The 19,459-nt window shown below is 35.6% G+C and overlaps 2 protein-coding genes across 4 annotated transcripts in view; one reads left to right on the top strand and one right to left on the bottom strand.

Annotated features, from left to right (window-relative positions):
- Positions 1–135: 135 nt before the first annotated feature.
- Positions 136–4,734, top strand: LOC115620507 (structural maintenance of chromosomes protein 1A). The gene is made up of 11 exons (XM_030513766.1): positions 136–568; positions 627–775; positions 838–1,006; positions 1,065–2,087; positions 2,154–2,723; positions 2,785–3,040; positions 3,105–3,409; positions 3,553–3,659; positions 3,721–4,224; positions 4,300–4,477; positions 4,545–4,734. The coding sequence occupies exons 1-11, from the start codon at positions 170–172 to the stop codon at positions 4,605–4,607; spliced, it is 3,723 nt and encodes a 1,240-aa protein (XP_030369626.1). The 5' UTR covers positions 136–169; the 3' UTR covers positions 4,608–4,734.
- Positions 4,735–4,902: 168 nt separating this feature from the next.
- LOC115620505 (eukaryotic translation initiation factor 4E type 2) overlaps positions 4,903–19,459 on the bottom strand; it is an 81,895-nt gene continuing 67,338 nt past the window's right edge. The window contains exons 3-4 of one of the 3 annotated variants that reach the window (XM_030513762.1): positions 6,734–6,882; positions 4,903–5,764 (exon numbers count right to left, since the gene is read on the bottom strand). In XM_030513762.1, the coding sequence (XP_030369622.1) occupies positions 5,743–5,764; positions 6,734–6,882 (171 nt within the window). In that variant the 3' untranslated portion in view covers positions 4,903–5,742. Of the gene's footprint in view, positions 5,768–5,930; positions 6,060–6,733; positions 6,883–19,459 lie in introns of those variants that run through there. The other 2 variants (XM_030513761.1, XM_030513760.1) reach the window with 2 other exon arrangements.

Here is a 19,459-nt window from a genome sequence, read left to right as displayed (position 1 = left end):
TAGTTGTTTTTTACGTTGTAGTACTCGTGGCAAAATCACAGATATACATCTATTGCCACCTCTAGCAGGCAGTTCTTTTGGCTTACCATCACTATTTGCGCGTCTTTTTGTGAAAAAAGGACGAACTTAACAACAAATAGTTTGTTTTAGTTAAATTGATTGAATAAAGATGGCTGAAGAGGAGGAGGATGTTCCAACAAGAGTTACGGCGCCTGTTGTGCGCAAGCCGGAGGAGGAAACGGCGTTTCTCGAATTCATAGAAATGGAAAACTTTAAATCGTATCGTGGCCACATAGTTGTTGGACCTCTCAAGCAATTTACAGCCGTTATTGGCCCCAATGGATCAGGCAAGTCAAATTTCATGGACGCCATAAGTTTCGTTATGGGGGAAAAGACGTCAAGTTTGCGTGTGAAACGTCTAAACGATCTCATACATGGGTCGTCCATTGGCAAGCCTGTGTCGCGCAGCTGCTACGTAACCGCTAAATTCATCCTGAATGGAGAGAAACACATGGATTTTCAACGCGCTGTTATAAGCGGATCTTCCGAATATCGTATAAATGGCGAGGTACGTATTACATATGAGTATATTGAAAGTGTTTCTATAATTACTTATTCGTTTACAGAGCGTTTCGAGTAACACTTATCTCAACAAGTTAGAGAAAATGGGAATTAATGTAAAAGCGAAAAATTTCCTTGTCTTTCAAGGGGCTGTGGAGAATATTGCTATGAAAACTCCCAAAGAGCGGACTGCTCTGTTCGAGGAAATCAGCGGGTAAGTACATTGTGTTTCATCTTCATATGTTGTGCATTATCAGGTTTTCGTATCCCCTCTAGATCTGGCCTCTTAAAGGACGACTATAACCGACTAAAACAAGAAATGATTGTTGCTGAGGAAGAGACACAATTCACTTATCAAAAGAAAAAAGGCATCGCTGCTGAACGCAAGGAGGCCAAACATGAAAAAATGGAAGCAGAGCGTTATACACGTCTGCAGAACGAATATGTACGTATCATATATATACACAAAGATATTCAATATTAAACGAATGCATCCATTACAGAATGAGAAACAAGTTGAGTATCAACTGTTCCGACTCTTTCATGTTGAGAAGGATATACACAAACTCAATGGTGACTTGGAGATAAAGCAGCAAGAGGTAAAAGCGGTCGAGCAGCGTAAGGAGCAAGCAGATGAAGTGCTGCGTGAAAAGAAAAAAGACGCTGGCAAAATTACACGCGACATGGCGAAAATCGATCAAGAAATACGTGAATTTGAGACGCAAATGAACAAGAGGCGACCCTTGTACATAAAGGCCAAGGAAAAGGTAACACATTGTCAGAAGAAGTTGACTTCATTGCACAAGACATTGGAAACGGCTCGGGAAGCTGATAATGCGCATCAGCTAGACATACGAAAGCTGGAGAAACAACTGAACGATGTGGAGGTTTTGAAAAAGCGCTTTGAAGATGAGCTCGAAAATGAGTCGCAGAAACGAGGCAAGAGTGTCAACATGGAGGAGGGTTTGGTGCAGGAATATGATCGCCTCAAGCAGAATGCAGAAGCAACAGCCACAAAGATTCGCTCTCAACTAGACTCGGTTAATCGGGAACAAAAGTCAGACCAGGATTTGCTTGACGGTGAAACAAATCGCCGAGCATCTGTTGAAGAATCGTTTAAGAAATTGACGCTTCAGCGTGAGGAGGCTGTTAAACGTCGTGACAAACTAATGGATCACATTAAGTCCTCCGAAGCGGCACTGGAGGAACAAAACCGCATTAAAGACGAGCTGCGGCGTGATGTCGGCAGCTCAAAAGAGAAAATTGCTGAGAAGCAACGTGAGCTGGAAAATGTTCGCGATCAATTGGGCGATGCGAAGAGCGACAAGCACGAGGACGCACGCCGCAAGAAAAAACAGGAAGTGGTTGAATTGTTTAAGAAACAAGTACCGGGAGTCTACGATCGCATGATCAACATGTGTCAACCCACACACAAACGTTACAATGTGGCCGTCACCAAAGTTTTGGGTAAATTCATGGAGGCTATTATAGTAGACACAGAAAAAACTGCGCGCCACTGCATTCAGGTCGGTAGTCACATATTTCAAATAAATATGATCAATTTTTTAAAGGCGGTGCTATATTTTCTGTAGATTCTAAAGGAACAAATGCTGGAAGTGGAAACTTTTTTGCCACTGGACTATTTACAAGTAAAGCCACTTAAGGAACGCCTGCGTAATATCAACGAACCCCGGAATGTTAGGCTGGTATTTGATGTGCTTAAATTCGAGCCGGCCGAGATTGAGCGCGCCGTTCTTTTCGCCACTGGCAATGCATTGGTGTGTGAAACGCCTGAGGATGCCATGAAGGTCGCCTATGAAATAGATCGCTCGCGCTTTGATGCCTTGGCCCTGGATGGAACATTCTATCAGAAGTCTGGTCTTATCTCTGGCGGTAGTCATGATTTGGCCCGGAAAGCGAAACGTTGGGACGAGAAGCACATGGCACAGCTTAAAATGCAAAAGGAACGCCTTAACGAGGAGCTAAAGGAGTTGGTCAAAAAGTCACGCAAACAGAGCGAGTTGGCCACGGTGGAGTCTCAGATACAGGGCTTGGAAAATCGCCTGAAATACAGTATGGTTGATTTGGAGTCCTCAAAAAAATCGATTGCCCAGTATGAAAACCAACTGAATGAAGTACAAAACAAATTGGATGTTTTTGGGGTAATTGGTTCTGTTCAAGTTGTCTCAGTTTGTTATTTATAAATTTTTTATGCCAATTTAGCCCCAAATCGCAAAAATTGAGAGTCGTATGCAAGAGCGTGAAGAGAAAATCCAGGATATCAAAGAGAACATGAACAATGTCGAGGATAAAGTGTTTGCTGCATTCTGTCGTCGTCTGGGTGTCAAGAACATTCGTCAGTATGAGGAACGCGAGCTGGTTATGCAACAGGAGCGTGCCCGCAAACGTGCCGAATTTGAACAACAAATCGATGCAATCAACTCACAATTAGACTTTGAGAAGCAGAAGGATACGCGAAGTTAGTGGGAATTTAAGAATTTTGCTGCAGACAGTAAATATAATGAGTTTTGTTTGATTGACAGAAAACGTTGAGCGTTGGGAGCGCAACGTGCAAGATGAGGAAGATGCGCTAGAGGGTTTAAAAACAGCAGAGGCACGTTACCTTAAGGAAATCGACGAGGATAAAGAGAAAATGGAAAAATTTAAGCAAGAAAAGCAGGCGAAGAAGCAAGCAGTTGATGACATGGAAGAGGACATTTCCAAAGCACGTCGCGACGTTGCTAACTTGGCCAAGGAAATACACAATGTCAGCAGTCACATGTCGTCCATTGAATCAAAAATAGAGGCGAAGAAAAACGAACGACAGAACATTTTGCTTCAGGCCAAGGTGAGCATAAAATATTTTCATTATTCTTAGTTTGATGTAATTATTGAATTTTCGTTGTCAAGCAATTTGTTTATGTTGTAAGATTTTAAATCAGTTAGCAATGAAATGAATACGCCATTTATACATTTTGTAATTACTTTCAGACCGACTGCATTGCAGTGCCATTGCTTAAGGGATCGCTGGACGATGCAGTGCGTCAAAACGAAACCGACAACAATGGTGCTTCAATTTCCATAGCAACAGACCATCTGTAAGTATTGCCATGATAGATTTGATAAAACTCTATCATTTACTCCTTCCCAATACAATAGCATTGAAGTGGATTATAGTACATTACCACGTGAGCTGTGCAAGCTTAAAGATGATTCCGCTTTTAAGAAAACTAATGAGCAATTACAAAAGGAGTTGCAAAACAAATTAGATGTTCTGGAGCGCATACAAACGCCGAATATGAAGGCCATGCAGAAACTGGATCGTGTCACGGAAAAGGTGCAATCAACAAACGAGGAATTTGAGAATGCTCGTCGCAAGGCCAAAAAGGCCAAGGCAGCATTTGAGAAGGTTAAAAATGAGCGCTCCTCACGTTTCGTACAGTGTTGTCAGCATATCTCGGACGCCATTGATGGCATCTATAAAAAGCTGGCACGCAATGAGGCTGCACAGGCCTACATAGGTCCAGATAATCCCGAGGAGCCCTATTTAGATGGCATCAATTATAATTGCGTGGCACCTGGAAAGCGTTTTCAGCCCATGAGCAATTTAAGTGGTGGTGAAAAAACCATTGCAGCTCTAGCCCTGCTATTCTCTACGCACAGGTAAAAAGCTCTACTCTTAAGCAATGTAAACTATTTAAAGATAATTAACAATGCAACTTATTTATTGTCTTGCAGCTATCAACCGGCGCCATTTTTTGTGCTCGACGAGATAGATGCTGCTCTGGATAATACGAATATTGGAAAAGTCGCCTCTTATATACGTGATCATACCACAAATTTACAAACCATTGTCATATCGCTAAAGGAAGAGTTCTATGGACATGCTGATGCTCTAGTGGGCATTACGCCGGCTGTAAGTTCCAATACGATTTATTCTCCTTGGGCATATGTTATTAATTGGCTTGTCTTTTTATTTGCAGGAGGGTGAATGTCTTATCTCCAATGTCTATCTGTTTGATTTAACAGGCTTTGAGGACAAATAAGCAATGAGCTCACATTTCTTATTTCAATTAATTTACCAGTTACATACAATTATATTTATGCTGCTGTATGCAGCGCATTTTCCATTAAATAAAACAACAACTTATTATGTAAGTGTATTTAAAATAATTTCTGCAACTTTAATAGTATCCTTTTCAACGCTGGGGGGTTCCATGTTTATGATCTGTACTGGAAGTAGGTGGGGTGAATGTATATACGTATGTATGAGTTTGTCTGTATGGGGAAAATATGTAAAACAACGGCTTTTAAGTTTCATTTTGTTTTCTCTTTTTTTCTTATTTTCTTCACGTACAAAACTGTATTTCTTCCAAAAACAAAAACAAACAATTTGATTATTATCTCCCTTTTATCTTAAATAATTAGGTATTTAAAATAATCATATCAAACAGATCAATATATTATCAACTAGTTAGCTCTGCTCCTGCTGCTTCCTTCTATTCATGTGGTTGTTAATGAGGGATTTCGTGAGGTTGTATGTATGTGTAGCTAATAAATACGCTGAGACTATAAATACAAATGTCAAAAATTATAGTTAATTATTTTGTTAGTTGCATTTTAGTCGAGAGCACAGTTTGGAACTTAGAATTTGTAAATTTCGAATTGGTTTAAACACTTTTATTTCTTAATTGGGAATGGCTAATGGTATGAAGCTTAATGCATAACAACTAAAATACACCTATTTATGGCGTTTCATTCATAAGTACACACACATTTTGCGAAAATGTTTTTTTCTTTGCTAATTTGTGTTTGGGTTGACTGTTGAAATATTGTAGTAGTTGATAAGTTTTTAATAATTCAATTTCGAATTAGTGCATAACTCTAAGCAGTAAGAAAAAAGTGTTTAACAAATAAAGAATTATCAGCGGCTTCTTTGTCGTTGTGTTTGTTGGCTGGTTGTGCTGCTCATCAACAACAATTATTTGTTGTCGTATTCTACGCTTTACATCTATAGTTGTTTGTGGCTGTGATTGTTGCTGCTGTTGTATGTAAATGAAGTTGGTGTGTTGTGTTTGTTGCTGTTTTAGTTGTAGTTACTGAGGATTTTTGCTAGTGACTTATATCATCTGTTTGTGAAATTATTGTTTTTGTTTTTTGTTTATAGTCATTCACTGAATTTCAGCTTTTCAATGGGCCTTTACTACTGCAAGATAAAAGGAGAAGAAAGAATACAAAGGCAAGATTAAATATGTGTGTATATGTAAATAAAAATTAAAAAAAAAAGGTATTTATATATTTTTATTGTTTATGCTTAAAATATACGCATATTTGCAATTTCAAAACACGATGATCACAATTTAATATCTTCCATTATTTTATCCATTATATTAACACGCAGCCCAGGCTGCAGGCAACATTTTTATGCTCTCAATGCAAGCGATTTATACTGATTTGTGGATCTATTCGGTTTTCGATAAATAAATCTACGCTTGATCCTGTTGTGGAAGGTAGGTTATACATTTTCAATGAACAAATAAGTTCCTTTTCATTAAGCAATAAATGAGTATTAACTAGGATATTCACATCACATCAAATCGATTGGGAATGCCAAAACTAATGCTCTATTGCTGTGGAAAATAATGGCATATTTTCCTTCAACGAAAGTAAGAGAGAAAGAGTGAATGTGCGCCCATTCGTTTTCGAATGTCGACCACACGTTCATTATTATGACTCATTATTTCGCCTTAAAATGGATCTGAGTTGGATTTGTTGAAGTTTTTTCATTGATCATATGCATAAGTTATTTTTTAAATGCATCGTGAATTATTTAATTCTTTAATTTTTAAATGCATCGTGCATTATTTAATTTTTTGCTTAATTGACTCATTTTTCGTCTACTCTTCAATAATTCGTATTCTTTTTGTAAAGCTGTTTCTCTAATTGCCGATGTATTTTGTTAAGGCATTGCCAGCTTTAAACTTTATCAAATCGATCCTCCTGCAATGGCAATGCTGTCAGCAAACTAATTTTTTTTATAACGATACCTAATATTAGCTGTTAATGTTTATCGATGTGATGTGAATATGCCAAGTGATTGTGCTAGAGATTTGCAATTCTGTTATATTTTTGTCGCTAGAAAATCAAGTCAAATGAGTTTTTCGCTACTTACATTGAAACATATTTAAGGCTATCACAGTGTATCTTATACTCCATTGCCGTTGTTAGAGGTATATTTAATATCCTGCGTAACGTATCACGGATACGTGTTGTACTGGTCATATCAGTGGCAGTTCGGTTCCATACTGATAAGCTGTCCTCCTGTATAAATCCATGCAATGATGGGTAAGGATAATATTAGGTGATTTATATATAATTATAGAATATATGTGTCTTGTAGATGTGATGCCTGGAAACCATAATGAAGAATACAGTTGTTTTTTTTTGTTTAATAATTTTTATTTTTCAATTCAATATAAGTAAATCATTTCATGTCCGACCAATTTAAAAGTAAAAAAATTGATTTAACACAAAGGCGAAAACTATTTGCTTAATTTAATTTTCCTTTTGTTTAGATTGGTTTTCCTCTTTGCTGTTTAGATGCCATGATTTTCTGCTGCATTTTATTCATTTTTTAATATATATATATATTTATATATAAGACTAACACTTAATTGTAATGTTTTGTTTTTCATTTGTTTTTTGTTTTGTTATTTTCAATAATTAACTAAATTTTCTAAAGAGAGAAAAAATATAATGTAATATGCAGTTTTACACGGCTTCCATAGAGTTTTATTTTGTATTATTTGTTTTATTTAAACATTTTTAACAATTATGAGTATTTGCTCAAAAACTTGACTTAAACCATTTTTCATTACACTTTTGTTGTTTTTATCATTATTATAATATGTATATATACTTTTAAATTACTTTGTTTTTATTATTTAAATTTTGATTTAATGTTATACGCTTCTTTTTTCACTTCGGGTTTAGTTTTGCTTACATTTTTTTTTTCATTTCATGTGCACACAAACTAAAATTTGAGTGCGGCCGTTGCCGCAAATTTTTGTGTTTTCGACATTAAGTTTTTGGTTTCACGAAATAGTTTATAAATGGGCTTTATATATGTATGTATATATATATATAGGTTTGTTATATGTATAAGTGTGTGTAGCTTTTATTTTGTTTTTGTTTGTTTTTAACGCTTTTAAATTGCACATTGATATTTTAATATTTTGTAAATATTAAAGTTGCATGTTTTTTTTTTATTTTTGTTTTTTGTTTACTAATTTCATTTGACTAAATATATATACTTTTGTTTGTGTACATATGCTAATTTGTAACTATAATTAAAATATATATATGTATATAAATTTGTATATCAATATTTTGTTTTTCTGGTTTTCTGTTTAGTTGTTAATTTATGTTTATACTGGAAATATATATTTTAATTATTGCTTTTTGAATATACATATGTGAATCCCATCAACATTAACGTTATTTCCATTTATTGTGTGCTTGTTGTTGTGTTTTCAGGGCTATCGCCGATATTTCTTCTGCTCGTTTCATTTCGTTTCGTCATCGTGTGTAGCATGTGATCCCAACAAATTAATTATGTTTTAAGTGCTTCTAACTGGTTTGTTATTGCCGTCGTTTTGTGCCATTCAGCTTGCTGTCTGAGACGGCACTGATTTGCTTTGCTTTGAGTTGCTAGTGTTGAGAAATGCTTTGATATGCCTGGAATTATTGTTGTTGTTGCTATAACTGCTTTAACATCCATACGATCAGTGTGCACATCATCAGAATGCTCGCCATATTGCGTTACATTTCTTTACAGTGTTGTATAAAAACGGTTTACGAGTTGAGCCAAGTAAATGAGTGGTACGTGGAAGCGGCTTTGTCTAAAATTCCCCAACTTCACTTCATGCTCAACTTATAAGCTGTTTTTCATTTAGGCATACAAGTGTGGGCTCAGATTGGCATTCCTTATCCATTTGAATTTCATTCAAATCTAATTGTTTGAAACAAATTATGTTTTTAGCATATTTTCACGTTATGCTAGTGTTTTCTAATCTTTAGTTTTTTTGTTATCGCTGTTATTCAATTATATTTATTTATGCATGTATATAAAATTCCAAATTATGTTACTATTAAAAATCTAATTTTTATTAATTGAACTCTTGCGCTTAATTTTAGCATTATTTCCATGTTGCTGTTTGTAAAGTTTATGCATCATTTGTTTCTATATGTAGAGTTAAATATTTTTACAATTTATTGCTGCCCCTAAAGCCTAGCGTAGTCGTCAGCCCAAAATAGCTAAAGAAAATTGAATTACCAAGATAAATTAGTCATCAAAAGCCACACTTTATACACTTAAGAGTGTAATAGAGAGGAGTGATTTAAAAATTTATAGTCACGCAAAAAATTAGCCATCGATGATGGCTATGAACTGTGAAAAGTATATTTCGAAGCACGCTCTGTAAGGACCATTGAGTGCAAAGAGATGACTTAATATAATGGCTAGCCATCCACAGCACATCTGCTATATATTGCGTTAACTTAATTCAGAGCGACACACAATTATCACGCATTTCTTTCGTAAATTTCTTATTCGGCCTATTTATTGGCTAATGTTTATATAAATGGCTTAAATGTAGCAGAACATTGGGCTTAACTTTAGCTCATTTTTGACAAAGACTACTGGATTAGGCTTGAAACGGAAAATAAATATATTTTGAAAAGAAACAAAAATTATAGCAAAAATATATATTTGTTTTTTATTGCAAAATCAAAACTTAAAGTACAGAAAATATTTATATACATAAATAACAAGAGCTAAGCACAGTTCCTTAAATAATGCAAGCAAAAATATTTAAATCAAGTATGGGGTGTTTTCTAGATGCTTTCATTTCAAAGAGGCTGCAAAGATTGGACAAAAATATACTGATTTATATAAGCCATATCCAACGGATTTTAAAATGCAGACTTCAGAAAGGACACCCTATATTAGGGTAGGAAAATGTTGAGCGGAACTTTGTTGGTATTTTTATTACCATAATGTTGTCTTCATCTTCGTTTTGAGAGCAATGGAAGAAATGCGATTTACGTAGCCAAACTCAAATTTGTTGGTTTTTCTTTAAGGATTACAATTAAATATTTCATATTATCATTATTATTATGGGGAAATAGGCAAGTATAATGATTTATTTTACAAAAACTTTAGACATGTCGAACAAATACGGAGTTTAGGACGTAAAACAGCGTGTACTTTTACAATTAAGAAACATTTTTCCCATTAATTTAGTTATCCTTCCTTTTTTTTCTTTTTTTTTTTACGAACACATTGATTTACCATAAAAGTTTACATTTAATTCGCTTGCCTTTGAATTGAATTTTAGCGATAGCTTCAAATTTATTTTACAAATGGCTGGCTAAGCAACATTGCAGGCTAGAGCGAACACGGGTATTCTTATATGAACAACAACAAGGCTATACATATGTACGTGTATATATAATACATATACTATATGTATTTATGTATGTGTATGGGTGTGTATAATGTACTCGTATATAGTAGCTTATATAGTTGGATTTATTTATAAATGTACTTGACGTTTAATTGCTAAGGCCCTTGTTGCTTTGCTTGCTAGCTGGCTGCTTTGTTGTGTGCCGATTTTGCAACTTTGCCATTTAAAAAGAATTCAAGCCGTTTCTTTAAGTAGAAGAATAATGTTTATAGATGAATAAGAAGAGGAAGAGTATCACGTTTAGCACACACAACTAAATCAATAATGATCACGAATTGGGAAAAAACAAGTTAACATTCAAAAACTGCTACATTTCCGTTTTTTGTTTTGTTTTTTGAATCATTCTTTCTGCTCACAACAACATTTACATTTAAAATAGTAAGCTAAAAATAATTTTACAAATTTTATTTTGTTTAGATTGTTGAGTAGAAAAAAGTTGTTGAATTTTATATAAACAGCAAAGATGTTTTTTGTTTTGTTTTCATTTTTTATAATTTACGTTAAGTTTAATTCAAAAATCTACTTAATAATGCCATTTTATGATTTTTTTGTTTTGTTGGTTAACAATTTCTCTGCTTTTAATTTGTTTTACTTGTTCACTATTTATTTATATATATATATCGTTTTCATTCATATATATATAACATCACATTATAATAATTACTAATTAATAGTGTTGGTTTTTTTTTTTTGGGTTTTTTATTTATATATTTTGTTTTGCTAATGCCTTTATACGCACAAAATACTAATTTGTTAATAATAAATATTTTGTTTATCTCGTTTTATGAAAGTTTTTTACGCTCTTGTTTTATATGTAAGTATGTATGTGTATATTTATGGTATTTGAAAAATCTAGAAGTTGTTTCGCTAAGACTCTCCTCCTCACACATTATATGTATATAGTACTCGTATTCAAATATTAATGTCGAAAATTATACAATTATAATGACTATTTACATGTACACGAAAATTATATAATTGAACGCATATAAGCTGTGGCTCTGCAATTGCAAATTCAAAAACTAACTCACTGACTGACAGACAGGTAGACAGAGAGTCAAAAGTATTTCCACAGAAACACGTGCGAAATTTCAACAAGAGAAATTAATTTTCCAACTGCTACCATCGCTGCTGCCCTTCAGCCCTTTTGGCTGACACTGCTCCTTACACCAAATAGAGTGAAAAATTCCATTTGATTGCTGAGTAAAGCGGAGCAGAGCAGAGCAGAGCAGCGGATAGCATTACATTTGGAAGCTCTATTAATTTTGCAGCGCGACGGCGACGACGACGAGGTGTCCGCGTTCGCATGCGTTAATTAGGCGGCAGGAGTTGTTCGGAATGGTCGGGTATTCTCGTTCGTTCGCTCCTTCTTTCGTTTATTTTCAAGCACTCGCTCGCTCATTCGTACGTTTGTTTATGTGTTTCTTGTTGTTGTTGTTGTTGGTGGGTTAGCGGTTTACGTGACCGGCTCGGCTGTTGGTGTTGCTGCTGTTCCTCATTCGTTCATCCTTCCGTCCGTCGGTCCGTTTGTATCCGTGCCGCTCATTTGTATGCGTTACTAGCGTCTTCGCTTGGTAATCTACGACAGAGACAGAGAAATAGAAACTGTAAAATGTAGAACTTGTACTAAAGCGGTGGTTTCCCAGTTTGTTACTGTTGCTATTGTTATCGTTATTATTTTTTTTTTTTAATTTTGTGGCACCGTTAATGAACCCGTTGGCGAACAAACATTGTGACATTGCCAGAGCATATTTACTTGCTGCACTTTTCTGCTACAGCGGAACTTAATGAAATGAACAAAACAATAGAAGAACGCGAAATGAAATGTAAATAATTGAAGGCATAATGAGTTCTTAATATGATAATAGAAAGGGTATTTTGCCGTACATTAAGAAAATAGCCAAGAGGTATATGTTCATATATGTTTTAATGATTATTTCTATTTAAAATATTTATTTTTAATCATTTATGTTTTTTTCTATCATGTATTTACCCAATAAATGAAAGATATACACAGATTCTTCAGATTGATTGGTGGATGTAGGATTGGTAAAGGTCTTTTATATTTACTTTAACGAAGGGGGAACGAAGGGGAGAATTAAAACATCAAACTTGATTGTTGTCCGCATAATTAACTAAAAACTAAGTTCGAATTTCTTTAAAATTCAGTCCAAAAAGGCCAAAATCATTTCTTTGTGCATAGGATTAAATCACCGTTCCTTAAAAATGTTCGTTTTTGATGAAGAAAGTTAATGTGCGTTAACTGTTTAATACTGTAATTTATGATTAACACTAAAAGAGCAATATTTTACCAATCAGTAATCATAACAATTTATCAGATGCTAATCATCAATCAAAAAATAAAAATTACTTGGTGAATCAATTATTGTACAACAGGAAAAATTAAGATAAAAATGCTTTGAAATTTTGCGATACAATATATAATTAGCATTCTTTGAGTGCATCGATCACACATTGCTTCCAGCTAGGTTTGAAATAGGCCAAGTTAGTTCAGACTCGCATGTTTTCTCTATTTAAAATTGCAGAATGTTTTTGGTTTTCTTCAAAACTAACTGCTTAATCTTCTAAAATAAACAAATTTTTTCTCTAAATTACGATAATAAAATATCATTCTACAAAAAACTCTGTTCAGATAGAGCGTTTCGATGAAAAATTATTTCCTGTCCTTGACACAACTATTTGCGCCTAAAAGCGTGCTACGACAAATGAGTACCGGAAACGAAATTATCAACGTTCCATTTGGTGGCTTTGCTGCTTGTTGTAAAATTTGTATGAACCTATATGGTTGTGTTGCGACATCAGGAAGCTGCGCACATAACCTCTAGCCTTGTGGACACACACACACAAACACATGTCCGCTTGTGTATCAATATCTATTGGCTATTGGACAGTGAAAGGGATAGTTGAAGGAAGTGTGGCATTGTCTTGTATGGCTTGAAGGTCAGTTGCAGACACATGAGCTTCCTCGCTTGGTTTTATTTTATGATTTTCTTATTCGCTTTCGTTTTCCTTCCTTTTTGCATGCGTATGCGTTACTCAAGTGGCTTTCGACGCTCATTATGAGCATCACACACACTGCCACACGTACACCCTTCATCGTCAATGTCGTCGACAGCGAACGTCTGCTTCTTGTTGCTTCTTATGGCCAACCGTTGTCTGAGTCTCCCTATCTCTCTCGGCTGCCCCCACCCCCATTGGCTCCTACTTGTATTTTTCTTGGCTGTTGTAGTGTCGTCGTTTTGTGTGCGCTGCGCGTGCTAGAATTTCATTAATTTTCGCCTAGTGCAAAAGGCTATGGCAAATTTTCTATTTATTTAATTTGGTTTAACTCAAGGAAAAGGGAAGTAGCTGAGCAAGGAGCGGTTGACGTGTTCGTCGTCTTCATCGCTTGCTCTGTCTGTTGTTCTTGTCGTTGTGCGGCAGCGCTTAAATCAGCTTTCTGAGATGACATCAGTTTGCTTCTTTAGTCGCGTAATTTGCGTCATCAAGCGCGTCAACTGCAGCGGCATCGCTGACATTTGAATTTTAGCGTTTAGTTTTCGTTTAAGGGTCGTCGCGACCGACAGATCCACACACACACACACACACCTACATACATACCGATTGTAGTCGAGTGTTATAAATAGTGCCGCCGCCTGGCAACAGAGTTGTGAAACGAGCCATCATCTTTTTTCATTACTTTTTTGTCACTCAACAGGCGCCGCCAAGTGTGAGTAATGACTGTGGCATGAGTATGTAAAGCGTTTTTCTGGTTTTGGGGCAATCCCCTTTGTACCTCCTAACCCAATCACATACGAAATCTATTTTTACCATCCATGTCTCAAATGTGGATAGAAAAGGGTAGCTCTTTGGCTGTCATCTATGGAGTAGCGCTGACACTTATTTAAAGTAATTGATTAGAGCTTCCTGTAACTTTTTAGATTTAGCGATCATGTCGGGCAGACTCGAACTGACGTACAGTTGTCAACCCTGAAGTAAATTATTGCCATAACAGCATTATTGTTTCCAATAACAAGTTTAGGCATTTAGTATCTTGTTTTGGAAATGTGTAAGCTGTAATTTCTGATAGCTTTGCGTCACTTTTGTACCAGTTAACACATTTGTAAGAAACTTGCTGGTAATGTAGTTTATAATGCTTACATTAAGCTTGCAGCTTTAAAATTATCCAAAAGCTGCTCAGTATAAAACTTTAAGTAAAATACTGAAAAAATACTCCTTTTCGATGACAGCTGAATTGAAAGTGTAGCCACCCTGCCGAAAGTACATATTTCAATTTCTTTCAATTAACTCTTGAAGTAATTCTTTTGGAAAACTAGATTCCAAAATATGCCCATTGCTTAGTATTATTATTTACGATTTCTCATATGCTTGTGCACCTAAAGCCTCTGATTAAAGCGTTACGAATTTCGTTTAGTTTTTCACATTCTTACTTGTAGATTGGTGTTTACTGTAATATAAGAACAAGTTCCTTCCTCAGCAATGAATGAGACAAAAGAGTTAATTGACGCTGTGTAGTCAAGAGACCCGCTCGAATGAATAACCACTTTCTATAACATTCCTCACCTTTATGCTGGTCACTCACTCGCGCACTGATGGCGTCTCCATTTACATTCAAGTACGCCAAATTAGCTGTCATAAAATTCTTATTCGCGCGCTCTGCTGATGACAAAGAATCGTTGACACAAGGCAACGTCATCAGCGCTGGGACTTGGGCCTGAGCCCAAGTACAGAGTTTATTTCTATGGGCTCATTACAAGAGAATTTTCACCTGACTGTGGGCTGTTAGATGTTCTTGGCTAACCTTGACATATAACTGGGTTAAGTGCCCAGGCGGCGACACTTGCATTTAATTTCCAGTCTCATATTTCGCATTTAAGGTGCCTTCCTTCCTTCCTTCCTACATTTGCGCTTCTTTGTTCTATATATAGATATATATTCATATACATATATACTTTTATTTTGTTTATATATGTGTGTATGTACTTATTTATGTACATCACAACTTTCACTACTTTTATGTTAATTTGCAAAGGAAATTTTGTTGTTGCTTTTGTTACCAGTGTCATCAGCGCCGCTCGACTGATTTTTATAGCTCGCAATCAAAATGGCGCCTATTGAGAGTGTGTGTGGGCGTGTTTGTGTATGTGTGTGTTTGTGTTGGTGTGACGTTAGGGAGGCAAGGCAGTCAGTTGCTTTAGCAATTCACACAAAATTAGCATAATAAATTGTGGCTGAGAAGCGAAAAAGCAAGTGATGGGGGCATTGGGTAGGTAGGGAAAGAGAGAGTCTGCCGCGAAAGGATTTCAATAAATAAGTCCCACAGGCTGCGGCTGCGTGAGTTCAGCTTTGGCCAACAACGTGACCTTGTCAAAAATAGAAATCCTCGCTTACCCACACACGCATCAACAACAATAACAAAACAGACACAAAAGTCGGCCACATTTACCATAAAAAAAGATATAGATACACACACACACCACTCAACTATTATACACACAAAAATACAAATATACTATACGAGTCTATACCTCCGGCATATCTATGATGTGTAATGTGCTCGTAAAAGTTGCCTCTAAATTCATAAACATAAAGCTAGAGCTCAGCTGTTGCAAATAGTAAAGATATTGTAAGTCGAAACAAGAAGAGATAGATCCACAAAATTGCGATGCTTGTGGAGCTGTAGATAATTTCTAAGCTGTTATGTGTGTACGCTAGAGGGTTGAAATATCATTCATTGTTGATTTAAAATAATTGTTTTAACTGTTTGAACTGAAAAATATTTTAGAGTAGGACCAAAACATGCCCAGTGTAACGCTTGCAGCAGCAACTGTTTTGTTAAATCAGTTTAATAGGCGAATATCGTAATTTTTCTTAGCGCCACCTCTTGGTCGTATGATGGAAAGGCGCAAGCAGGTCAATAGGGTAACTCCTTGCTTAACAGGTGCAAGTGTCACTTTCGCCGAAAATGGCTACTTTCACCTCGCTGACCTACCGCCTCTGTAAAAAGGTTCCCGCCTGGTCCAAGGCGTCAGATGCTTTCTTTTTCTGGTGATACTTGGCCGAGATCAGACGTGTGCAAATTGCAGTTCAAAGTTTTTTTTATATCCGAGTCGAAGAAAAATTTTAAAGTCGCCAAAAAGAGCGTATCCAGATTGGTTTTATAAAAATAAAAAAAAATAAAAAAAAATAAAACAAAGGCCCACACAAAGGCCAGTGATAATATTGAGCTATTTTCGCCGGATGCCAGCCCTTGATCGTATTGGAGGGTTTCTGAAACCGAAGAGCAGTCCATTGCATTGGCATATGCAATAAACAGCAGCCGCCAGCAGCATTAAAATTCTAAAAGACGAAATCACTCAAGTTTTGGACCCTAAGTTCGACGCAGCAGAACAACCGCAGGCGATCGTCCGACCCACCTGAGTGCAACTCAGTCTTCTATCGTACGCGAAGCAGCTACCAGCGCCGTCGTATCCGCGCTGCTAAATTTTACCCGCGTCGGCTTCATTGTTGTGTTTGGTTTAAATAAAAAGGTTGAGTGCAGCTAAGACGTGTGGCTCTGAGCAAAGGGAAAAGGCAGTAGTGGCTAAATTTTTGGTTGTTGGAAAAAAACGATATAATGGCCAGCCAGAATCAACTTCTCCATAGGTTAAATTTTCATTATATTTATATTTAAAGTTCTATTTAGTTATACAGTTTTTTTTTACTGTTAATCTTGGTTCAGACCATTTATATTACATTGTTCGATGTCATTAATTTTACTTTGTGAAGGCATAGGGAAACACATGGCCGAATTTTAATTATTAGTTTATCTTGGTTCTCGAAATCCGAAGAGAGGCCGTATCTTCGAATATTGAAGAGGAAGAGGAGTACCGTTTTTTTGTATGTTTTGTTGAGTGTTTTCTTTCGAGTGAGTTTTTTTTGAGTACAGCAAAAGAAAAAGAAACGAAATTCTGTTTTGTGTCCACACAGATGGTTGGATTGTATTCCCATCATCTAAGATTTTCCTTTTCAGCAGCGGTCTCATCGGGAAAGTACTTTCAGCGATGGATAACGCCAAGTAAGTTATTTTTTTTGCAAATTATTTTTTTGTTATTATTTTTTTTGCGAATCACGTAACAAAAAAAAAAAAAAAACTCAACTAAAGAGGCAAAACTCAGAACATATAGTTTCATTACTTAGCTTAACTGATTCAATTCTTTTTTCTTGCATCATTTTTCTACTGCCATTTTGTTTCCATGCCGAAAGTTTTTTTCTAATTTAATAATTCATAAGAATGTATATTTTTCATTTTGGTTATACCTTTATAAATCATTTTTGAATTCTATTTATTTTTCATATTCATTTTTTTTATTACCTTTTATCTATATATTTTAAGCATTCATATACATACACATTTAATTTCATTTATATTATACCTATTTAATTGTTATTTATAATTGGTTGTCATGCACTTCTTATTTTTCCACGTTCGTTTTTTTTGTGAATAAATTATATTTTATAATGTTTTAACTTAACTTCTTTTGATCAATGCTAGTCATGCCGCCCCTGTAGGTCTCCCGGAAATTTTAGGGGTCATTCTAATAGTTAGTCCTTATTTTTTTGGTAAGGAATGACCATGGTAGGGAGGGCAGTTCACCTCAATAACACCTGAGGGTCGCAGTTCACCTCATTAACACCTGAGGGTCGCAATTTTCGTTTTATGTTTGTTTTCCCTCTTACTATCCTGTGTGTGTATTACCGCAACTTTTCCGCTTGTCTGCACGCATCTTTTTTTTAAAGAAATATATATGTATAGGCAAACCATAGGCGAGAAGCAAGATCACCACCCCACTTGCCGACGAGCCAGAGCCGGAAAAATTTCGCGTGCGCTCTCACCTATGCCCACCATCTAGCCTGGATTATATACGTAACCCGTTACAGTTATGAATTATAATATACAATAATATTATTTAAAATGGCGCCCAACGTGTGGGGCATACTTTATCTAGACCTTTATAATAACTTTCTCTAGAACTCACATTCAGATAAAGAAGCCCATAATCTCATAGAGGCTCACACACACACAATGTTCTTTTCTTTATTTTCATTTTCAATTTTCCTAAATTATAGCAGTAACATTGGGTTGGAGACACTTTGTAGTTCAGCTACCTATCTTCTGTCTTTTCAACCACGGTTGGTGTTGCCGCTAAAATTTATTCTTCCTATGAGTTATTTGATCCCTCATTTAGACGCATAGGATATGCAGGTATTTAAATTTTCAGTAGTTGAATACCTGACCACGGCTGAAAGTAGGAGAAAGTAATTCAGAAAGCTTTTCTATTTGAACAAATTTCCTTTGAGTTTTAATTTTGCTATTCAAGACGCATAGGATATGCAGATGACTTTGTTATTAGTAACGAATCAACTGACCACGGCTGAAAGGCGAAAGAATAGACTCAAAACAAATCTATGGGTAAACTTTATTTGTAGTTTAAATGCATAGGATTTTGCAGTGTGATTTTCTTTTATAAGAATTCCTCTGACCACATTTAAATTATTTAATAAATCAAAAACCAAATCTTTTCCTTTAAAAAAAAAAAAAAAAAAAAAAAAATATTTCAATATGTAAGTTGCTTTGGATGACAAATTGAGTTGATAAATGTTATCACCATTTGGCCACAGCTTACTCATGTTGTTGTTGTTGCACGAAAAATAAGAAAGAAAAAAACGGACAGGTCTACCGCAATTGATTCTATTGGATCAGCTGTGGACGATTGTAAATGACTTGTCGCCGCCAGCATCAAACGTAATATTTTACTTTTTCTTTTCGACGCAAACGTAAACAAATCTGCTAATTTGCTGATAAGGGATTCATGCAGGGAGCATTGACTAAGCAAAAGATCAATTTATGTTTATGCTTTTTGTTCTTCTTGATATTTATTTGTTGATTTACAAGTACCGCAATAGTTTTTATTGTTTACACGTTTTACTTTAGGTCTTAGCATAATTATTATTTGTTTAGAATTACACTCATTTCGCTCAGGTTGTGTTTGCAGTTTCGTTCGCATGCAGAGAGCAGTTGAAGAGATTAGCGAATAGCGGCTCCAAGGGTTATTGACCTTGCCCTTGAAATTGCTTAGATCAGCTGTTTTGTATTTCTGTTATTTTTTTTTGCTCTTAATAAGTTCTGTTGTTTATCATGGGTGTCGATCATTCGGATGAGGAGGCAGGCACAAATGCCCAATCTACAACACAGTGTCATATATGTAAAAAGAGCATAGCAGCAACGACTGGCTACACGACTACTTGTGGCCATGAATTTCATAAAAAGTGCATTATGGCTCATGCACGCACATCAAATACTTGCCCAT

This window comes from Scaptodrosophila lebanonensis, unplaced genomic scaffold (genome assembly GCF_003285725.1).
Source record: "Scaptodrosophila lebanonensis strain 11010-0011.00,11010-0021.00 unplaced genomic scaffold, SlebRS2 tig00000024-arrow-pilon, whole genome shotgun sequence".
Lineage (NCBI taxonomy): Eukaryota > Metazoa > Arthropoda > Insecta > Diptera > Drosophilidae > Scaptodrosophila > Scaptodrosophila lebanonensis.
The sequence above is the reverse complement of the archived record's forward strand: the minus strand, read 5'-3'. Positions and strand labels throughout refer to the sequence as shown.

What these genes read in the sequence shown, in the direction of transcription:
- LOC115620507 (XM_030513766.1), top strand. Translation starts at nt 170, where the DNA reads ATGGCTGAAGAGGAGGAGGATGTTCCAACAAGAGTTACGGCGCCTGTT. An exon ending in CTGTTCGAGGAAATCAGCGG is followed by an intron (nt 776 to 837) that starts GTAAGTACATTG and finishes TATCCCCTCTAG; the next exon opens with ATCTGGCCTCTTAAAGGACG. An exon ending in CTGCGCGCCACTGCATTCAG is followed by an intron (nt 2,088 to 2,153) that starts GTCGGTAGTCAC and finishes TATTTTCTGTAG; the next exon opens with ATTCTAAAGGAACAAATGCT.